This window comes from Maylandia zebra, linkage group LG12 (assembly GCF_041146795.1).
Source record: "Maylandia zebra isolate NMK-2024a linkage group LG12, Mzebra_GT3a, whole genome shotgun sequence".
In the NCBI taxonomy this organism is placed as follows: Eukaryota; Metazoa; Chordata; class Actinopteri; order Cichliformes; family Cichlidae; genus Maylandia; species Maylandia zebra.
In genome coordinates, this window is record NC_135178.1 from 1858504 (window position 1) to 1879613 (window position 21110).

At 43.6% G+C, this 21110-nt stretch overlaps 1 protein-coding gene across 3 annotated transcripts in view; it reads left to right on the forward strand.

Annotated features, from left to right (window-relative positions):
* The window catches only part of apba1a (amyloid beta (A4) precursor protein-binding, family A, member 1a), a 60921-nt gene that overhangs the window by 19720 nt on the left and 20091 nt on the right, over positions 1–21110 (forward strand). For 2 of the 3 annotated variants that reach the window (XM_076890539.1, XM_076890540.1), the window contains 5 exons: positions 5836–5868; positions 18599–18685; positions 19121–19306; positions 19380–19559; positions 19804–20016. In XM_076890539.1, coding sequence (XP_076746654.1) covers positions 5836–5868; positions 18599–18685; positions 19121–19306; positions 19380–19559; positions 19804–20016 — 699 coding nt within the window. The remainder of the gene's footprint in view (positions 1–5835; positions 5869–18598; positions 18686–19120; positions 19307–19379; positions 19560–19803; positions 20017–21110) is intronic. The other variant, XM_076890542.1, reaches the window with a different exon arrangement.

The following is a 21110-nucleotide window of genomic DNA, read 5'->3' on the forward strand; positions in this document are numbered from 1 at the left end:
CAACACGCACTATTTTGAAAAGTAAAATATATAATCTGCCTTCATAAGTTCCAGTATTAAGCATCGTAACTGCTTTATAATAATAAAGCTTTAACTTAAACACCTCCCTGACAGCCTTATGGGAATTAAAAAATAACTTATCCCATGTAAACTGATACCTGTTTGGATCAGAACATATAGAAAATACCACCTTTTCTGTCAGGGCATAGGAAGGGGATAACAAAAACCTAGAACATGTTCTTTAAGATGAAAACTTTACTTCAGTTCAAGAACTTATATCAAATTATGGAATCACAACAGGAAATGTCTTAAATATCAGAATCTGAAATCTGTCATACAGAAAAGATTTAAGCCCAAATAACTGAATCTGTGCAGATTCTGTGACCTCCGGGGGTCCAGAGCCAGCTGAGGTCAGCAACTCAAGTCAGGGGAAGCCCTGGGGAAAATCAGTCTCCCAGACTCGAAGCCAACATTAACTGTATGTGTTATTATATCCCTGGGCTCTGAAGGAGCAGGAGAAACTCCTCTACAATCCATGGAGCCAGAAAATGTGGCCTCGGGAGAAATTGATGATTTCTAACTTTATCAATCCGGAGTTAGCAGACAGTTTATAGACTCAGGAATGACTGACACACGGTTATTAAGTCCCGGCTCAGAAGGAACACAGTCTTTTTGATTCACCACATCTGGAGATGACTGCCCATGGCATGGACATCGCTTCCACCGAGAAGGAGGGGCTGGAGAGGCAGGGGAAACTGATGGTGATGTGGAGAAGTTCTGATGTGGCTGCGCCCCAGTGCTTTATAAAAAGCCTGTGCTGGTGTGTAAACAGTCATTATCACTCACCACTTGAAATTGCTCAGCAAGCGAGGGGTGACGGCAGCGTGAAGGCTGTTTTCTCCGGAAAGAGGGAGGATCCTGCGAATCGCCTGATTCGTCCTCCTGCAGGCTGGGCAGGTGAGCGGTTGCAGTTGGGGGGTGGAGATGCAGTGTATTAAGAAGAAAGTCCTGTATAAGCAGGTGAAGAGAATTCAGTAGCCAGGGGAGACCAGAAACCAGTCGCTGTAGCCGGCTAGCTAGAGCGCGACGATACTCCTCCTCAGGAAAATCCAGCCACTGGTTGCATAGCTGATCCACGTCTGATCCAGCTCTTCAGACGGCGCGAGTGCTGCTGGGTCCATTGTGTGGTTGCGTCGTTCTGTCATGAAACGGCTGTGGCAGGCAGGATGTAGGACCCAAAATGCAGGACACACTGTCCACAGACAGAGGAATAAACTCAAGGAGGCTGCTTTATTGCAGTGGCAAAACATGCACAAAAAATACTTGCAAAACCAAAAACTAGGAACTGGGAACTAAATGCAAAACACTGCAAAACCAAGAAACTAGGGCCGGCGATCTCAGGGGGAACCACACACAGCATGAGGGGACGATGCGACACTGACTGAGAGAAACACACAGCTAAAACACACAGAGGGATGACGAGGGAACGGGACACAGGAGGAGAGCACAGCTGGGAGTAATCACACACAATAAGACCAGGGGAAGCCAAACTAGACACACTGACATGAGACACAGACTTACAAAGTAAAACAGGAAACACAAGACATAGACGCAGACAGCTGACAGGGGAGACAGAGCAACCATGGAACACAGTGGGAAAGAGGACTCGAATGCAGGCATTTACTGGAGTTGTGAGGGAGGTTTATTGCAAAAGGCAAACACAAGAAGTTCACAGACAGTTTCCAGGAGACAAACACAGATGGACCAGTAACGAGCACATGAAATACACACAGAGGGACACTGGGAAATCACACACAGCTGTGAGACACAGCTGGACCTGATTAACCTGACGACACAGAGGAAACACTAACACCAGGGACCAACAGGGGGAGCACCAGCCCAGAATCCCAGAACCAGAACACAAATCATCCCAAAGCTAGAACATGAGTCCACAAATGATAATAATAATGATAATAATAATAATAATAATACACCAAACCCCAAATCACTGCGTCCACAGACTCAGGGCCAGAATACAAAGAACACTAACACAGAAACCAAAAGACTAGAAATGATAAATACTGACAAAATCAAAGTTCAGTAATAATGCAAAACTCAAACTGACTGACCCAGGACTGTGACGGTATGAGTGTTAGAGCTAAAAACATTTGTAGTTTTCAGTTGGGTTATGCTTTAAAGAAACTGATCAACTTTAAACCAATGGGGAATAAGCAAATGCTGAGTGCATGCAGTTAAAACCACTCTGCAGGTGAGAGAATGAATTTTATAACTGCTAGAAGTTGATTTGGTCAAACAGGCTTAAATAATATTACCACACATGACTGATTGAATGATTGGGCTGCTGAAATAAATGGGCTGATTAGTCTGAGAATGTGAGCTCGTTAACAGGGACTGTCAGTATGATCTGAAATATATGGAGTCTGGATTTAGTGCTAACAAAAGAAAATTTCAGCTAAAAGTAAGATGATTGCAAAACAGCAAGAGATAAGAGGTTCGTCATAGCCGAGTGCTCGGGGTAAAATGAAGGGACTGCAACAACTCGTCCCCATTCCCTTCATTTTACCCTTGACATCTTAAACTGGACTTTACCTTTCTGATTCTTCGACACTTGTGCGAATATTAAAGACACAAACGGGAGAAATTTGCGTGCTGTTGCTGAAGCAGGCTATCGCCTGCTCCCGGTGGCAAAACTGGCTGATGGGAGCATGTTAAGGTTTGCAGATGAGAGAATGGAAACAAGCTCCTGTGCAACTGCCCAGCGCTAAAGCCAGAGCTAGATTGCCCTTGCTGACAAGAGAACTGCTTTTGCTGTGGCTTTTATATGAGTGTTTCCAGGACGGTGATGATGGCAGGACTGTAGATTAGGCTGCAAGCATTTGAAGTGATTGATAAGCAACTAATAGCATGGATGTGACAAAGACATGGACATGACTGCACAAAGACATCTGCAAAGGAGAATGACAGACGTGCAGTAAGATTTAACCTCGGCTCCCCGCTCTATGTCAAGTGATGGGGGTACGTGGCGGGGTGTGGTTTATGGCTCGACTGCAGGGGAGGGGTTGAGCAGCGGGTTCGGGGTGTGGTGTCAGGGGAGGCTGATCTCCATCATCTCATCATGTCTCCACTGTTTGAGTTGGGTGCTGGGATCTTACAGGGAGAAGAGTGGACAGAGCAAGTGACGGAGTGTGAGCCCGCCAAAGTGGCTCAAGAGCTGCTCGACTACTGGTGCACACAAAAGGCACTATAAATAAAGCACTGTGGGCTGTGGAAGTTCACACTACATGAGGTGTATTATTTACTATCAGTGTTGGGAAGGTTACTTTTAAAATGTATTGCATTACAGAATACATTTTGGGGCATGTATTCTGTATTCCATTACAGAATACAGAATACATGCCCCAAAATGTATTCTGTAACGTATTCTGAATACTTTGGACTACTTAATATATTATCATGCTTTTTACAACAACGTGAATGTACTATTGCTGTGTGATTTATTACTATTACTGAAGGTCCGCGACTCCGAGCTGTAGTAAAGGGACCTCTGACTAATACGGCGGGGTCCCTGTCGGTCCGTAGCTGAAAAATAGCTTTACTTTGTTGTGTGGGTCAATTTTTCTTGCCAGAGACAGAGAGAGGCGTTGAAAGACTGCTCCAACGGAACTTATTGTTTCGGAGGAAAACACGAACACGGTGTACAGTCGAGTCTTAACAGCTTACTTACAACTGGGCTCGTCAGGCACTCTTCTTGGCTGCAGTGGTTATTATTATATTTACATGCTTCCAGCTCCCGTTTCTCCTCGATGACAACTCGTACCTTTCCACTCGCCTTTTTCTCCCTCCTCGCGCTCACAGACCCATAACGTGTATGGCAGTCCATTCTCCCTGCAACACGGACTACACTGCCCATGATGCTACATTCTTTAGAGCTATGCTTGTAGCATTCTGCCTGTTAGCTTAGCACAACAACAACAACAACAACAAAAAGGCGCTCTCTCACCCAGGAAACACACAGTCGCAGAGAGAGAGAGAGAGCGTCGCCCTGTAACCATGGCAACCGTAACGCTGCCGCCTGGAACAACAGAACGTAGCTGTCAAACAAAACCCAAACAGTCCTGACCCGCGACAAAATGAAACAGGAAAGTACCGCAGTGTAATCCATTTATTTCAACAAAGTAACTGTATTCTGAATACCACCTTTTTAAACGGTAACTGTAACGGAATACAGTTACTCATATTTTGTATTTTAAATACGTAACGGCGGTACATGTATTCCGTTACTCCCCAACACTGTTTACTATATACAGGGAATAAATATTATGCATCCAATTCATTATCCACAAATAAACAGTAAAATCTCCATATGGATATTTTCCATTGCACATGGTTAGCATGCATTGGGAAATCTAGGGAACCGACTGCATTAAATCAATTTTACTGTGCTGCTTACAAGCCTGGGTGACTTAGACAAGCCTTGTTTGTTAATCATTAATATTCTGTATATATATAGAGGTTGTTGAAAGGCTGGAGCATTAGCCTTTTGGCGCACCATTGACAGTTATTTAAATCAAATCAAATCAAATCACTTTTATTGTCACATCACATGTGCAGGCACACTGGCACAGCACATGCGAGTGAAATTCTTGTGTGCGAGCCCCACAAGCAACAGAGATGTGCAAACACAACAACACAAATGAGCAAAATACAAGAATGGCCAACCTGAAACTAATAAATATATGTACAATATATAATAGTGTATGCATTTCTGGATGTGTATACTAAATATTTTCCTACGTGTGTGTGTGTGTGTGTGTGTGTGTGTGTGTGTGTGTATACACATTTTTACAAATTAAATAGTAAAAAAAAAAAAAAAAAAAAAAAAAAAATAATAATAATAATAATAATAATAATAATAATAAAATATATAAAAATATACAGAGTTGAATATGTGCAAAACAGTGGCATTACTGTACAGTGTGGAGTGCATAATGTTGAAGTTCCAGTAGTGAAGCTGAGGTGTCTATGACGTGTTCAGCAGTCTGATGGCCTGATGGAAGAAGCTGTCTCTCAGTCTGCTGGTACGGGACTGGATGCTGCAGAACCTCCTTCCTGATGGAAGCAGTCTGAACAGTTTATGCTGGGGTGACTGGAGTCCTTGATGATCCTCCCCGCTTTCCTCAGGCAGCGCTTCCTGTAGATGTCTTGGAGGGAGGGAAGCTCACCTCCAATTATCCGTTCAGAGCACCGCACTACTCGCTGGAGAGCTTTGCAGTTGTAGGCGGTGCTGTTGCCGTACCAGGTGGTGATGCATCCAGTGAGGATGCTCTCAATGGCACAGTGATAGAAGGTCCTGAGGATGCGGGGGCTCATGCCGAATCTTTTCAGTCTCCTGAGAAAGAAGAGGCGCTGCTGCGCCTTCTTCACTGTTTTGTTTGTGTGTACTGACCACGTAAGATCCTCAGCCAGGTGTACGCCAAGGAACCGGAAGCTGCTCACTCTCTCCACAGCAGCGCCGTTGATGGTGATGGGGGTGTGTACTTCTCTGCACCTCCGGAAGTCCACTATCAACTCCTTTGTCTTTGCGACGTTGAGGGTGAGATGGTTGTCTTGACACCAGTGGGTCAGGGCGCTGACCTCCTCCCTGTAAGCCGTCTCATCACCGTTGGTGATAAGACCCACCACTGTAGTGTCGTCCGCAAACTTCACAATGATGTTGGATCTGTTTAATACACAAATTTAATACACAAATCCATGTTTTACTGTATATTGACCTAACCCGTGATTGTCCTGTGTGCTTTATTCCATGCTTGGCAGATGGCTCAGAAATTGGCCCAGAACAAGAAGAAGGTGCAGTACCTACATGTCTGTCTTATCCTTATCACTGCTGAGTGCAGCTTTTCATGTGTTTTACTCTCTGTCCTGTTCAGTGTCTATATGATTATCGTTGTCCTTTGATACTTTTAAAATGTCATTCTGATGAATTATCGTTTTGCTGAACCTAAATGCCAACGTTGCATGTCTTATGTTGGACACTGGACACGTTGGACTGTCTATGTAACCTGGAAAATCTCATTCTTGGTAAAATAGAAAAGTTTTTGTCATGTAAGAAATCCATGTGTTCGATGCAGGTAACAGTCTGAATCTTCTGACACGTTTGGGGTTTGTGGGGTTTGGCCTTGTAAGCCCTGTTATTAGTTAGTTATTATTTATCCAGAGAGAGACCTGGCATCAAATTCAAATTCAAATTCAAATTTTTATTTGTCACGTACACAGTCATACACAGTACGATATGTAGTGAAATGCTTGGACAACTGCTCGTGACCTAAAGAAAACAAAAAAGGAAAAGGCTATGAATAAGATAGGAAATAAATATGAAAAATTAAAAAGGGTAAATTTAACTAGGAAGGAATAAAATATAAATTAAGGTTAAAAATGAAATAACTGTACAACACAAATTAGAATGAAGGGTAAATTTAACTGGGAGAATAAGATAAAATATATAAATTAAAGTTGAAAATAAAATAACTGTACAACAAAATACACAATATAGAACTATATAAGAATGTATGAAGAAATCTAAATATAAATAAATATATACACAATAACAGCAGCTGTACAAGTATTAACCGGAAATGAAGAATATAGTGACCAGTGTTGTGCAAAACCAAAGTCCAGAAAGTCCAGTGTGTGTGTAAGAACCATATGTGTGGGTCAGTACTGTGTGGTGGTGTGATTGAGAGACCGTATCGCCTGCGGGAAGAAGCTCCTCCTCAGTCTCTCTGTGTTGGTCTTCAGGGAGCGGAATCGCTTTCCTGACCCCAGCAGAGAGAACAGTCTGTTGTTGGGATGGCTGAGGTCCTTCACCATCTTCCTGGCCTTGGTCCAGCACCGCCTGCTGTAGATTGAGTGCAGGTCAGGGAGCTCGGAGCGGATGGTGCGCTCAGCTGACCGCACAACCCTCTGTAGAGCTCGTCTGTCCTGCATGGTGCTGTTCCCGAACCAGGTTAAGATGTTTCCCGTCAGGATGCTCTCTATGGTGCAGGAGTAAAAGTTCCTGAGCACCTTGGAGGGCAGTTGGAAGTCTCTCAAGCGTCTGAGGTGGTAGAGACGCTGACGGGCCTTTTTCACCACGGTGTTGATGTGACAGGACCATGACAGGTCCTGCGTGATGTGAACTCCGAGGTATTTGAAGCTGTCCACTCTCTCCACTGGGCACTCGTTGATGACGGGGGTCTGGTAGTTCCTCTCCTGCTTAGTGCTGAAGTCCACTATCAGCTCCTTTGTCTTACTGACGTTTAGAAGGAGGTTGTTCCTCTGGCACCAGTTCTCCAGATTCCTAATCTCCTTCAGGTAGGCCGTCTCGTTGTTATCAGAGATCAGGCCCACCACGACGGTGTCGTCAGCAAACTTGATGATGGTGGTGGAGCTGGTAGTGGCCACACAGTCATATGTGTACAAAGAGTACAGCAGGGGGCTCAGAACACACCCCTGGGGGGCTCCAGTGCTGAGAGTGGTGGAGGCTGAGACATGTCCGCCCATCCTTACTGCCTGTGGTCTGCCAGTTAGGAAGTTGGAGATCCACTGACACATAGATGAGCTGAGTCCCAGATGCTCCAGCTTGGTGGTGAGTGTGGAGGGAATTATGGTGTTAAATGCAGAGCTGTAGTCTATGAAGAGCATTTTAACATAATTCCCCCTTCTAGTGTCCAAGTGAGTGAGTGATGTGTGGAGGAGATGAGAGATGGCATCGTCTGTGGAACGATTTGGACGGTAAGCGAACTGTAGTGGGTCCAGTGTGTCTGGTAGTGAAGAAATGATGAAGTCTCTGACCAGGCGTTCAAAGCACTTCATCACTACTGAGGTGAGGGCTACAGGGCGATAGTCATTGAGAGAAGCAGGGTGGGGTTTCTTCGGGACAGGAACAATGATGGACTCTTTGAAGCATGTGGGGATGACCGACTGAGATAAAGAGATGTTGAATATCTCAGTGAACACAGGAGCTAGCTGGTATGCGCAGTCTCTGAGGATACGACCTGGGATGCCGTCTGGTCCTGCTGCTTTCCTGGTGTTCACTCTCTTGAAGGCTCTCCTTACTTCATGCTCGGAGATGACGAGCACGTTTCCGGTGCTGGCAGTATCTTCCTGTCTGCAGCCGTTAGCGCCGCTAACACTAGCATTGTTGGAGTCCTTAGCTGCAGCCTCGAAGCGAGCATAGAAAGTGTTCAGCTCGTCTGCCAGAGTCACGGCCGCGTTCGTCATACCGGTTGTTGGTGCTTTATAGTCCGTTATTGTCCTTAGTCCCCGCCACAGGCTCCTAGAGTCACTCTGTTGGAGTTGTGACTCTAGTTTCCTCCCGTAGCGCTGCTTCGCCTCTTTCACCGCCCTCCGCACGTTATATGACGCGGCTTTGTACGGGTCCATGTCCCCCGTCATGAGTCCCGTGTTGTAGGCAGCGGTGCGGGATCTCAGAGCGTCGCGGATGGTTTTATCCACCCACGGCTTCTGGTTGGGAAACGTTGTGATAGTCTTTGTCTCCACGGTATCATCCGCTAGTTTCCCGCTAGTCATGGCCGCTAAAGAGCACGTGGCCACAACTATGATCTGTGGTATGTGCTCTGTGTCTCTTTTTAGGAATCAACAACCTGACTGCAGGTCGCACAATAGATGACCTGCATAATGTTGAATTAGAAACATTATAATTTAACATTTGGTCCCAGTCTTTGTCCTGAACGGAGCATATATTGAATGTACTTAACATTAGACAGCAACAGTATGCTGTCCTCGCCCTGAGTCTCTTAGTTTCACCAGCTAGACAGCGAGATAACGATGTTCCAATAACCAGACTTATTTTCCTTTTTGCGCTGATTTATTGAAGAATGGCCTCTGACCATTGCCTTCTCTTTGACCATCGTAAAAATGAAAGTACAAAATACTGTATTAGCTAACTAACATTGTAAACTAGCTTGTTACCCTCTTACTGCAAGCTAACAAGATAAAACTTTCAAATGTACAAATTATCGTACCATTTTTACACAAAACAAAAGAATAATTATTTTATCGACACTCATACTTACAGACATATCTTGTCCAAGGCAACAACATTTTAAGGTCCGTATCAGCTTAGAACGATAACATTACGGTATCACTTTCCGCCATCTTTTATTTCTTCTTCACGTTCTCATTTTTTTCCTTTCCCAAAGTAACCGAACCCAAAGCAGCCACTAGAGGGAGCTCTAGGGCAGCTTACAACTATAATATCCGATTTAAGTTATAAAAGGCAGAACACTCCCCGCCTGGTACAATATAATTGTGCCACTAGAACAAACTTTTCTAATAAACATTTTGAACAGTTTAGGGCTATTTCAAACACTTATTTATCACTTGATAAAAGCAAAACCATATCAGCGATGGGTCTCAAAAACACATTTTCATTTCCATCTTTCACAGTCTTTACTTCTGCTTTTCGAACCTTATTGTCCTTGCTCTCAAATGTTCTTACAACTTTTCCCATGGACCAGTCATTTCTGTGTGCGAGAGCATCTTTCAATAACACAACATCACCAACTTTTATGTTTGTTTTATCATCAGTCCATTTTCTCCTTTGCTGTAGTGTTGAAAGATATTCACTTTTCCACTGTTTCCAAAAAGAGTCTGCCAAACACTGTACTTGCTTCCATTGCTTTGAGTAGAGGTCTGGCGGTCCAAAGCTTCCTGTTGGTGCAGATAATGCATTGACCTTTTGTGTAAGGAGCATTGCTGGAGTGAGAAGGTTTGGTTTGTCTGGATCTGTTGAGACTGGTACAAGTGGTCTTGCATTCATTATTGCCATTACTTCTGCCATGAATGTACTTAACACTTCATGCGTTAGTTGGACATGTACGGCTTTCAACAGAATACCATCTAGGATGCGCCTTGCTACTCCAATAAGTCTCTCCCACGAGCCACCCATGTGTGACGAGTGTGGGGGATTAAACAGCCATGTGCATCCTTTCTCTTGCAGGTATGAGTTTAGTTCTGTGTCCTTGTGATCAATTTGCAACTCATTGCATGCTCCAACAAAATTTGTACCTCTATCAGATCTGAGTATTTGAGCAGGTCCACGGATGTAGAAAAATCTCCTCAGCGCATTGATGAAGCTGGATGTTGACATTGTTTCAATGAGCTCAATGTGCACAGCTCTCGTGGACATGCAGGTGAAAAGCACAGCCCAGCGTTTACTGTCTGCACTCCCTCCTCTGGTGCGACGTGTGGTGACCGTCCAGGGTCCAAAGACATCCAGTCCTACACTAGTGAACGGTGGCGTTGGTGTCAGCCTGTCCACAGGTAAATCTGCCATCTTTTGGGTCTGAAGTCGTCCTCGAAGCTTTCGACAGAGAACACACTTGTAAATAACAGAAGAGACGAGCCGTTTACTGCCAATAATCCAAAATCCAGCACCTCTGAGCGTTCCTTCTGTTAGGTGACGCCCCTGATGCGCTACCTTCTCATGATAGTATCTAATAAGAAGGATGGCTATATGATGAGCATTTGGGATAATGAGTGGGTGTTTCTCATCTTTTGTTAGGTTAGCAGGTGCCAATCGACCTCCTAGTCTGAGGAGCCCATCTTCATCAATAACTGGATTTAACCTTTGAAGACAGCTTTGTTTTGGAAGTGGCAGATTTTCTTTTATGCATCTGTACTCTTCTTTGAACCTTTCACTTTGTACTGTGTGAATGATGAACTTTGCTGCTTTAGACACTTCATCTGTGGTGTTAGTTTCACTGAAACACTTCCAGCCTTTACCTTCTGTGTTTGTTTTCTTGAATGATACTGCCACACGCTTTAGTGATGCAATAGTGCGACACAATCTCATCCAATGAGAGAATCTTTCAAAACGGCATGGCTCTAGCTGTGTTACTGAGGCTTTGGTAACAAAACTTGTTATATCAGGTCTGATCTCTGCATCTGTGTCAGGATCGATCAGTGTGAAACTATCCCAGTGAGACTTCTCTATGTCGTGTTGTGTCAAAAAGGAAGGACCACTAAACCAGTTTGTAGAAGCCAATGCAGAAGCTGCAATTGGTCTAGTGGCTGTGTCTGCTGGATTGTCACTAGTGGCTATGTAAAACCACTGTGCTGGATGTGTAGTCTTTCTGATTCTAATCACTCGGTTAGCCACGTAAGTGTAGAACCTCTTTGTGTTGTTGTGTATGTAACCAAGAACAATTTTACTGTCTGTGAAAAATCTGACAGTGTCTGCTTCAATGTCAATCTCATCTCTAATGAGTTCGTACATCTCTACAGCTAACACTGCTGCACATAACTCCAATCTAGGAACAGTGTGGGCGGGTCTTGGGGCTACTTTGGACTTGCCCATGATGAAACCTGTGTGCCACTGACCTTCACCATCAATAGCTCTCAGATATGCCACTGCTCCTATGGCCATGGTGGAGGCGTCTGAAAATATGCACAGTTCTTTTTTCACAGCAATGGCCTGGGAGAACGAGAGGTAGCACCTCGGTATCTGAAGCCGCTCAAGATCCTTCAATGAGCTTCTCCATCTGCTCCATTCATCTTCTTTTTCTGCAGGAAGTGATTCATCCCAGTCCTTTTGCTCTGAGGTCAATTCACGGAGAAGAGCTTTTCCCTGCATTGTGATGGGTGACACGAAACCCAGCGGGTCATACAGACTGTTAACAGTGGCCAAGACACCTCTCCTGGTGAACGGCTTTTGTTCAGTGGTGACGTGAAAGGTAAAACAGTCCTTTTTAAGATTCCACAGTACCCCCAAGCTCCTTTGCAGGGGTATGTCGTCCAACTCTAAATCCAAGTCTTTTAGATCCTTGGCTCTCTCGGCAGCAGGAAACGCTTCCACTACTTTGTGGTCATTAGAGGCTATTTTATGTAGCCTTAAGTTTGACTGTGCCAGCATCTTTTGAGCGCTTGTGAGTGTCTCAACAGCTTCTTCCACTGTTGCTGTGGATGCGAGACCATCATCAACGTAAAAATGTCTCATTACAAACTGCTTTGCATCATGTCCGTGCTTTTCTTCTCCCTCGACTGCAGCACGCCTCATACAATAAATAGCCACAGCTGGGGAAGGGCTATTCCCAAAAACATGAACCCTCATTCTATAGTCACAAATACCTTGGTCGGGATCATTATCTTTATACCAAAGGAATCTCAGATAATCCCTATGATCCTCTCTCACTTCAAAACAATAAAACATTTGTTGCACATCAGCTGAAAATGCTACAGGCTCTTTCCTAAAACGCATAAGGACACCCAGCAGTGTGTTATTTAGGTCGGGTCCACTTAATAAGACTTTGTTAAGGGACTGTCCTTCAAATTCTGCACTTGAGTCAAAGACTACTCTCAGCTGATTAGGTTTTTGTGGGTGGTACACACCGAAGGATGGCAAGTACCAGTGTTCTTTGTTTGAGTCCAAAGGTGGAGCGACTTCTGCATGGTCATTGTCCAGCATGTTTTGAATGAATTCGATATATTGTCTTTTCATTTCAGGGTTTCGGTCCAGTGTCTTTCTGAGAGATTGGAGGCGCTTGAATGCTTGCTCTCTGTTACTCGGAAGCTCTGGTCTTGGAGAGCGGAATGGCAAAGGCGCCACCCAGCTGTTACATTCATTTTGATACACCTCCTTCTCCATGATGTCAATGAAGTCTTTGTCCTCTACTGACAGTGCTGGTTTGTCATCATCTTTTGTCCTGTCAAAAACAGTTTCTCCCAGTTGATTGGTGTTTGTGTTTCCCCTGTCCTTTTTGGGGTTAGGTGTAGTGTTTAACTGGTGTTTGATTTGAAACATGTTAGGACATGGGCAGAGGTAAGAAGCACGGCCATTCTGAAGAATATGTGTTTTGAGAACACTCACACTAGGGGGCTTATGTGTCTTCCCCATGCAGGCTTCTCCAACTATAACCCAGCCTAAATCCAAACGCTGTGCATAAGGTGTATTGTGTGGCCCATTGATTCTCTCTCTGACTTTGTGTACCTGTATAATGTCTCTTCCCAAAAGCAACAGAATAGGTACTTGTTCTTCTACAGGAGGTACTTTTTCAGCTATCTTCTGTAAGTGTGAGAACTTCATGGCCACTTGTGGAGAGGGAATCTCTCTCCTGTCGTCTGGAATCATGTCACATTTAATCAGGTTTGGGAGTGGGAGCTTTACTTTACTATCCATTGACTCAATCATGAAGTTTACTGCTGTTCTGCCGACATTATCTGACAGTCCTGAGCATGTTCTGAGCTTGTAAGTCTCTGAGCGTGTCTTAATATTAAAGAGCTCAAAAAACTGCGACTTAGCTAGTGACTTGTTACTTTGTTCATCAAGCACTGCATACATCTTTCTAGCCTGTTCTTTTTCGCCTTCTGGATAGACTAACACAGGACTTATTTTTGAGCATGAATGTGGGCTATCTTCATCACCACAGACTTCTGTGCATTTGGAAACAACTGAGGCATTTGCACTATCCTGTGTCTCCCCGCCATCATCTTTATCAGCTCCAGAGCTCTCAGCTGGAGCAGGGGGTGGACCTGGATGTAGCACTGCTAAATGCCTGTCGCTACCACAGTCCATGCATTTTATTTGAGCCCTGCAGTCCCTTGCTAAATGTTGAGTAGAGCCACAGCATTTAAAACAGATTCTGTTCTCTTTTAAAAATGACTTGCGCTCATCTATGGGCTTTGCTCTAAAATTCTTGCACCTTTTAAGAGGGTGAGGCTTCTTATGTATTGGGCATACCTTGTCAGGGCTTTCTATAGGCTTGCTGTAACTATTTTGAGGTGAACTAGTGTCTGTAGGAATGTCCGTTTTGTGTACACTAATCACTTGCCTGTTACTGCCTCTGAAGCTTTTCTCCTTCTTGAAGCTTGTGTCGGCAGGAGGTGTGATGACAAAGCTTGGGTCGTTTCTTATTTTGGCTTGTTGTCTTACAAACTTTGAAAAGACACTGAAAGGGGGGAAAACAACTTTATGTTCTTCTTTGTACTTTGCTCCTGTTGCAATCCATTTTTCCTGCAGTCCATATGGTAACTTTTCCACAATGGGGTTGACTCCGCGAGCTGTGTCCAAATATGAGAGGCCTGGTAGATATCCTCCATCTTTTGCACATTCTATTTCCTGCAGAACGTCACCCAGCTCTCTTAACTTTGTGTTGTCTCTGTTGTTTAGTTTGGGAAACTGTTCAATCTTTTTTAACAGTGCATTTTCTACCACTTCTGGAGATCCATAACATTCCTCGAGTCTTTGCCACACAAGGTTGAGAGCTGCAGCTGGATTAAAGACATGGACTGATCGGATTCTTTTGGCCTGGTGACCAGACTCCACTCCAAGCCATTTGACCATTAAATCTAGCTCCTCTTGAGCTGTAACGTGCAAGTCTTTAATAGCACTTTGAAATGATGCCTTCCACGCCCAGTAGTTTTCTGGGTGGTCATCAAACTGCAAAAGTCCAGTACTTAACATTTCCCTCCGTGTCAGGTACCTTGTAATATCCTGGACACCCTGTGTCTCTGTTGATGTTTGAAGAGTGTTGTACGGATAAGGTTTGGGGGAATCCAGTCTCTCTCTCTGTTGTGTTTGGAGTTCCACTTTAACATTAGCCTTTTGAGCACTGTGTGAGCAGTCATTGTCTATATCTGCATTCATAGCCATTTCGCATTGTTCACGCGCAGCTTTGTGACAGGCAAGTGGATCTACTTTTAATTTGAATCCTTCAAGGCAAATATCTGAGTGTTTTTGTACATACTCTGCTGTGCGTTGTTTTGGACTGGCGGGTGGTCCCACCAATGGATAGCGCAGTTCACTCTTTGAGAGTCCCTCCTCCTCTTCTTCATAAACTGCAACCTCTGCTTCTGCAACTGCAACAGCCTTTTGACAGCTCAAAACATGTAAATTTGCCTCAAGTTCAGTTTTTTGTTTCATTATAGCTGCTTCTCTTTCTGAATACGCCAGCTGTGCACGTGCAGCCTCTGCTTTTGCTTGTGCTTTAAGTGCTGCAGAACTTGTGGATGAACGCTTGGACGTACGCGAGCGTCTAGACTCCGCCTGTGTGTCTGCGTTGCTTGCATTATCCTTGTTCTCCATATCCTCTGCGTTGTGCACTTGTTTTGTTTCTCTTTGGTCTGGTGTTTCTTCCTCTTCTGGAAGATCCAGTTGATATTGCTTTCCTGACCGTAGACTCATAACTGATGTGCTGAAAATAGCTCCTCATGGTTGTGCCCGCTGCGCTAATGTCTTTTTACTATGCTGTCCTCGCCCTGAGTCTCTTAGTTTCACCAGCTAGACAGCGAGATAACGATGTTCCAATAACCAGACTTATTTTCCTTTTTGCGCTGATTTATTGAAGAATGGCCTCTGACCATTGCCTTCTCTTTGACCATCGTAAAAATGAAAGTACAAAATACTGTATTAGCTAACTAACATTGTAAACTAGCTTGTTACCCTCTTACTGCAAGCTAACAAGATAAAACTTTCAAATGTACAAATTATCGTACCATTTTTACACAAAACAAAAGATAATAGTTATTTTATCGACACTCATACTTACAGACATATCTTGTCCAAGGCAACAACATTTTAAGGTCCGTATCAGCTTAGAACGATAACATTACGGTATCACTTTCCGCCATCTTTTATTTCTTCTTCACGTTCTCATTTTTTTCCTTTCCCAAAGTAACCGAACCCAAAGCAGCCACTAGAGGGAGCTCTAGGGCAGCTTACAACTATAATATCCGATTTAAGTTATAAAAGGCAGAACAAACAGTATTGCCTCATGCCTCATTCACACCCATTCATACAAGCACTTTCTTCTATACTTCAGTGCTGCTTGGCTAACATTCACACTCCGATGGATGCATAGTCGAGACCACGGTTTCCCAGAGGTGTAGGAATGCGACTTTGGCAGGAATGAACTGCACTGAGTAGGTTACAGGGAGAGAAACCTTTGACGAGCAGAAACCTCTCACCTGCAGTGCAGCTCAGCTCTGACTTGGGATGATCGTGTTTCTGGATGAAAGTGTGGAGAGCTTTAACTCCACTGGCTCTCGTTTTGTTCCCAGATGCCTCTCGCATGATGAATGTGGTAACGCTTTGGTCATCATGTAGTGCATACACGAGGATTTCATTCTCTGGGTCACTTGATGTAGATACCCATACTGGGACAACTGTAGAGGAGTACATGGTGTCCATGCACTGATCTGTTTGATGTAGCTTCATTTGTTCCTTCCGTTGACTCAGCGTTTTTTGAGTTTTTACACTCTCCCCATGCTCATCACTGCACTCTCTCTCTTCCTTTTTGTGATCTTCCTGTAAAACTTTGGGTGTTTTCCTAAACATGTTTCACAAAGACTTCTTCTTTTGCAGCTTTTTGACTGATGTCCTGGTTAAAAACATCCAAAGCACTTTTTCTTTTTTTTGGACAAATATTTGACGTCTCGAACTGTTTTTTCCTTGAATTTCAACATGTCTGAAAACCACTGTATCTTCACAGAAGGTTCACCTCTTGATTTCCGTTTTCTCTTCAGAGTTCAGAACCTTCTGTGTCTTGCAAAGAAGTGTTTAGCTTTATTTCTGCAAGTCCACTTTCTATTTTTTACTGTCTGTTAATGGATTCATTGTTCTTTTAGAAGTGCTTTTATGATTCTTTTTATTGTTCATTAAAATAGCAAATAACAAATGAACTTAGACATTAAGTAGATGAGTAAAGGTAGCAAAGAAGGCGAGACTTGGTGGTGGAAGGAGGAAGTACTGGAAAGTATTTAGAGGACGAGGCTGACAAAGATGAATAGTCAGGAGTAGTTAGAGTCTAGAATAAAGACAAAGGAGGCAAAAGCACTAGAAAAGGCTTATCATGAATGTGAGACTAGACGGTGTGGAGGGCAACATGAAGTATCAACTTGCTTGAGAACATCAGTTTAATTTAAGTTGATGATGCTGATTAGATTCACTCACTCAAAAATGACTTGTGTCAGTTGGCTTGACAGAAAGATTTAGGTCCAAATGATGTGCAGCAGGAGGATTAAGGATAGGAATAAAAATGTAGTAACTCCAGCAAACAACAGTTCATCATCCACAAATAGAAAAAAACTCCATGAGCACATCATGCAGGAGGGCACAAAAACCCAAAACAACATTCAACAGCATGAGACTGTGCGCCGTGATATTCATGGGAGAATTTCAAGAAGAAACCACTGCAAACTGCAGGCATTGTTGGTGTGAAAGCCTCTGGATTCTTTGCTGCTTTAGGACCCGGATGACTTGCAGTAATTGATGGAACCATGAATTCTGCCCTGTTAACAGAATGAAAATGTCCAGCCAAGAGTTTGTGAGCTCAGGTGGAGCAACGATCACAAGACAATGAACCAAAATACACCAAGAAGAAGAGATGCTTTGGTCTGACTTTAAACAGGCTTTTCATGCTCAGAAACCAAATAAAGATGCAAAGAAGGCTGGGCCAATCTTTGCGTGATACAAAAGACATGCTGTAAATGCTTGATTGCAGTTCTTGCTGCTGTGGGTGGAACAACAGTTATTAGATTTAAGGGAAAATGACTTTTCCACATAGGACCAGACCTGGATTACTTCATGATCTTAAAGGAAACATCATTTAAAAACTGCATTTTGCATTTATGTTGTTTATCACTGGTTAAAATTAACATTTTATCGATAAAACATAAATAAAACAAATAATATTCAAAAACCAAAAAATCATGAAGGGGCAAATATTTTTGGCAGCACAGTATATGCCCTCGTTTTTTCTTAGATGGGACAAAATAACTCATGTGATTTGTTGTAGTTTGTAGTTTGTGGAGTTTAATTATACTGCAGGATGAGCACAGGCTTATTTATTAATTTCATGTAATAAAATCAGTGAGATTTGGCAAGTGCAGGAACCTAATTTGTGTCGTGAAACTAAAACGATTAATAAATATTAATGATTGCTCAGTTTTGTCATGGTTCGGGGTCCTTTTGAAGCGTTTTGAGTCCCTTGTGTTTCTGTTGTGTTATGGTCCATTATTCTTAGTGGTATCCTGAGTTTATTCTGTGTTAACCTTTGTACATTTAGGCTCCCTCGCGTTCCCTCGCGTCTGCCTCTCCTGCATTTATTGTGAAGGTCCCGTGTTTTCATGTTCACTCTGTTCAGTCTGGCTTCCCCTGTCTTGTTATGATTATTCGTGTCAGCTGTGTTGCCCGTGTGCTCCCACGTCCCTCGTTATCTGTGTATTTATGTCAGCGTCTCCCTCAGTCACGTGTTGCTCCGTGTCCCTCGTGGCTCTCCGTGTTTCCTGGACCGTATTATTGTTAGAATTTCCCGGTTTAGTTTTGTATTGGTTTGCATTCAGCAATAAAGCTGTGTTACTTTGCGTTCACGTTTTCTTCTGTGAGTTAGTGTTTGGGTCCTATTCCTGCCTGCACACAGCCGGTTTGTGACCAGTTTAAACCCAGAACTTAAGGCAGTGCACTTCTCTGCTTTTACTGACCACTTTAGCTGTTTGGTCATGTTTGCCTAATCGCGTGTGCTGTACTGGTTTTGAGACATGTCACCGTGTCTAATGCTGCTTTCTGACTGTGTTTGTGCAGGAACCTGAGGGTGAGCCTCAGCCTCTCACAGAGGTGGATCTTTTCATCTCTACCCAGAGAATAAAAGTGCTCAACGCTGACTCTCAGGTACCCACTCACACTGCAGGCACACGTTTCCCTTTCATCTATATTACCGTTTAATTTTTTGCATATTCTGCAGTTTGTGTAGTGTTGTGGTAACATCTGTGTTAACATCAGATTAATGGTCCGTATGTTAGATCATTGGTAATAATGTTCTCTGAACAGATGAATCAAAGATGTGGTTGTTTTGCAACAGTTGACATGTTTGGCGCCTCATATTACTGTGATGCATAACAGTGGACAAAGCAAGAAGCTCATGTATATCGTTTATCTATCATTTTTATATGGTTTGCAAACGTTACCTCACTTTCCTACACCCACTGTTTATGGGGTTTAAATGCAATAACATATATTGTTAGATTCTAAAGTACTTACAACAAATGCAGAAAATCTGCGTCTTGTACACATGAGGAGGGCTGTAAATGTTTCTATGCCTTTAAGGAAACTATGATGGACCACCCTTTGCGGACTATCTCCTACATTGCTGACATTGGCAACATAGTGGTTCTGATGGCCCGGCGCAGGATGCCTCGCACTGATTCTGAGGAGAACGTGGAAACCTCAGAGCCAAGTCAAGACAGCAAGCGCCAGTATAAGATGATCTGCCATGTGTTTGAGTCTGAGGATGTGAGTCCAACAACATACTTCTGTCTTTGAAAACTTTTTTTCCAATATCTTCTAACTCTGCCATGTCCTCTAGGCCCAGTTAATTGCCCAGTCGATTGGACAGGCCTTTAGTGTGGCCTATCAAGAATTCTTACGGGCCAATGGCATTAACCCTGAGGACCTCAGCCAAAAGGAATACAGTGACCTGCTGAACACTCAGGACATGTACAATGATGACCTCGTGCACTTCTCCAAATCTGAGAACTGCAAAAATGTGAGAGGGCTGCATGTATTTTCAAACATTTCTGGTTTCATAACAGTATTTTTTATTCTGCTTTCCATCCACAGGTTGGCATAATCACGTCTGTACTGCTGAATATGTAGTAGAGATTAGAATGACAAATTAATATGGCATCCTTTTTTCATGATAGTTCAGACAAATGAATTCCAATGAAACGTAATTTAAAATGATTTGTTTTTGTTTCTCTCTGCCTGTCGACTGCCTGCTGTGACCACAGGTGTTTGTAGAGAAAGCTAAGGGGGAGATTCTGGGCGTGGTCATCGTGGAGAGTGGATGGGGCTCCATCCTACCTACAGTCATTATTGCCAACATGATGCATGCTGGGCCAGCTGAGAGGTCTGGCAGACTGAACATAGGAGACCAGATCATGTCAATCAATGGAACCAGTTTGGTGGGACTGCCACTGTCCACCTGCCAAAGCATTATAAAGGTATGTATGGTATGTGCACCCATTGGTGGAGGCTCATTTCCAGCTCTCCAATCTCATTTGGCTTCATGCTCAGCACTCTGTGCACCATTCAGTCTCTCCATCTCCACACTTCCTCCACTCATGTGTAATTCCATGAGATACAACAACCCATCCCCTACCTGAGCGTGTTCTCCACCCACTGCTTGCTAAGAATCTTTGCCTCAAAAACAGAGGTGTTAATTCCCATCTCCCTGCACTGAATTTGGCTGCAGATAAGCTGAAGGTCACCAAATGATAAGACCAGCAGGACCACATCATTTGCAAAGAAAAGTAAGATCCTGAAGCCACAGAAACAGAAATCTCCTCATTCTTGGCTGCTCTCTATTATATTCTCCATTAAAATTATGAACAGAATTGGCGACAAAATACAACCTTGGCATTCACAGGGAAAGAGTCTGACTCTAGCAAAGCAACCATGCTGATGTTACAGCTGTACAGGGACCAAATAGTCTGAAGCAACAGGATTTATAATCTATGCTCCCAAACTAACCACAGAACATTCCAGCAACATGATTATGAGTCTGCACCAAGACCACAGAGCACGTACAGACCAGTTGTGCAAGTGTCCCAGGACTAGACAGAAGTTGCTCCTTCTGAACTGAGTTTTGACAAAGGGACACATTCTCCCCTATGAAGGGCATAGGCCTTCATAGGAAGACTGAGTATGATCTGCTGAAGTTAGAGCAAGCATTTCATATCTAAGAGAGACCATCTCCACATCTGCCAGTCCAGAGGAACTACCCCCAATTTGGGGCAGAGGTGTATCCAGTACAACTTCACAGCATTCAGAGCTTTCCTGGAACTTAGGGGTCTAATACCTGGCGACACATAAAAGCTGCAATGACGTCTGTTGAAGCAGCTTATCTTTACAAATGTTGGGATTTATCTTGTGCTTGAAGATGCTCTTTGGATTCAAAGTTCTCTCCCGGTTTCATTGGTCAGATGAACTTGTTGTGTTTCTTACCTGCTAATTACATTCACAGTAGTGAGTCACTGTGATGCTAGAGACTCGCTAGCTTAGCTTGTAGCCGACTTACTTGCAGCATTAGCCTCTT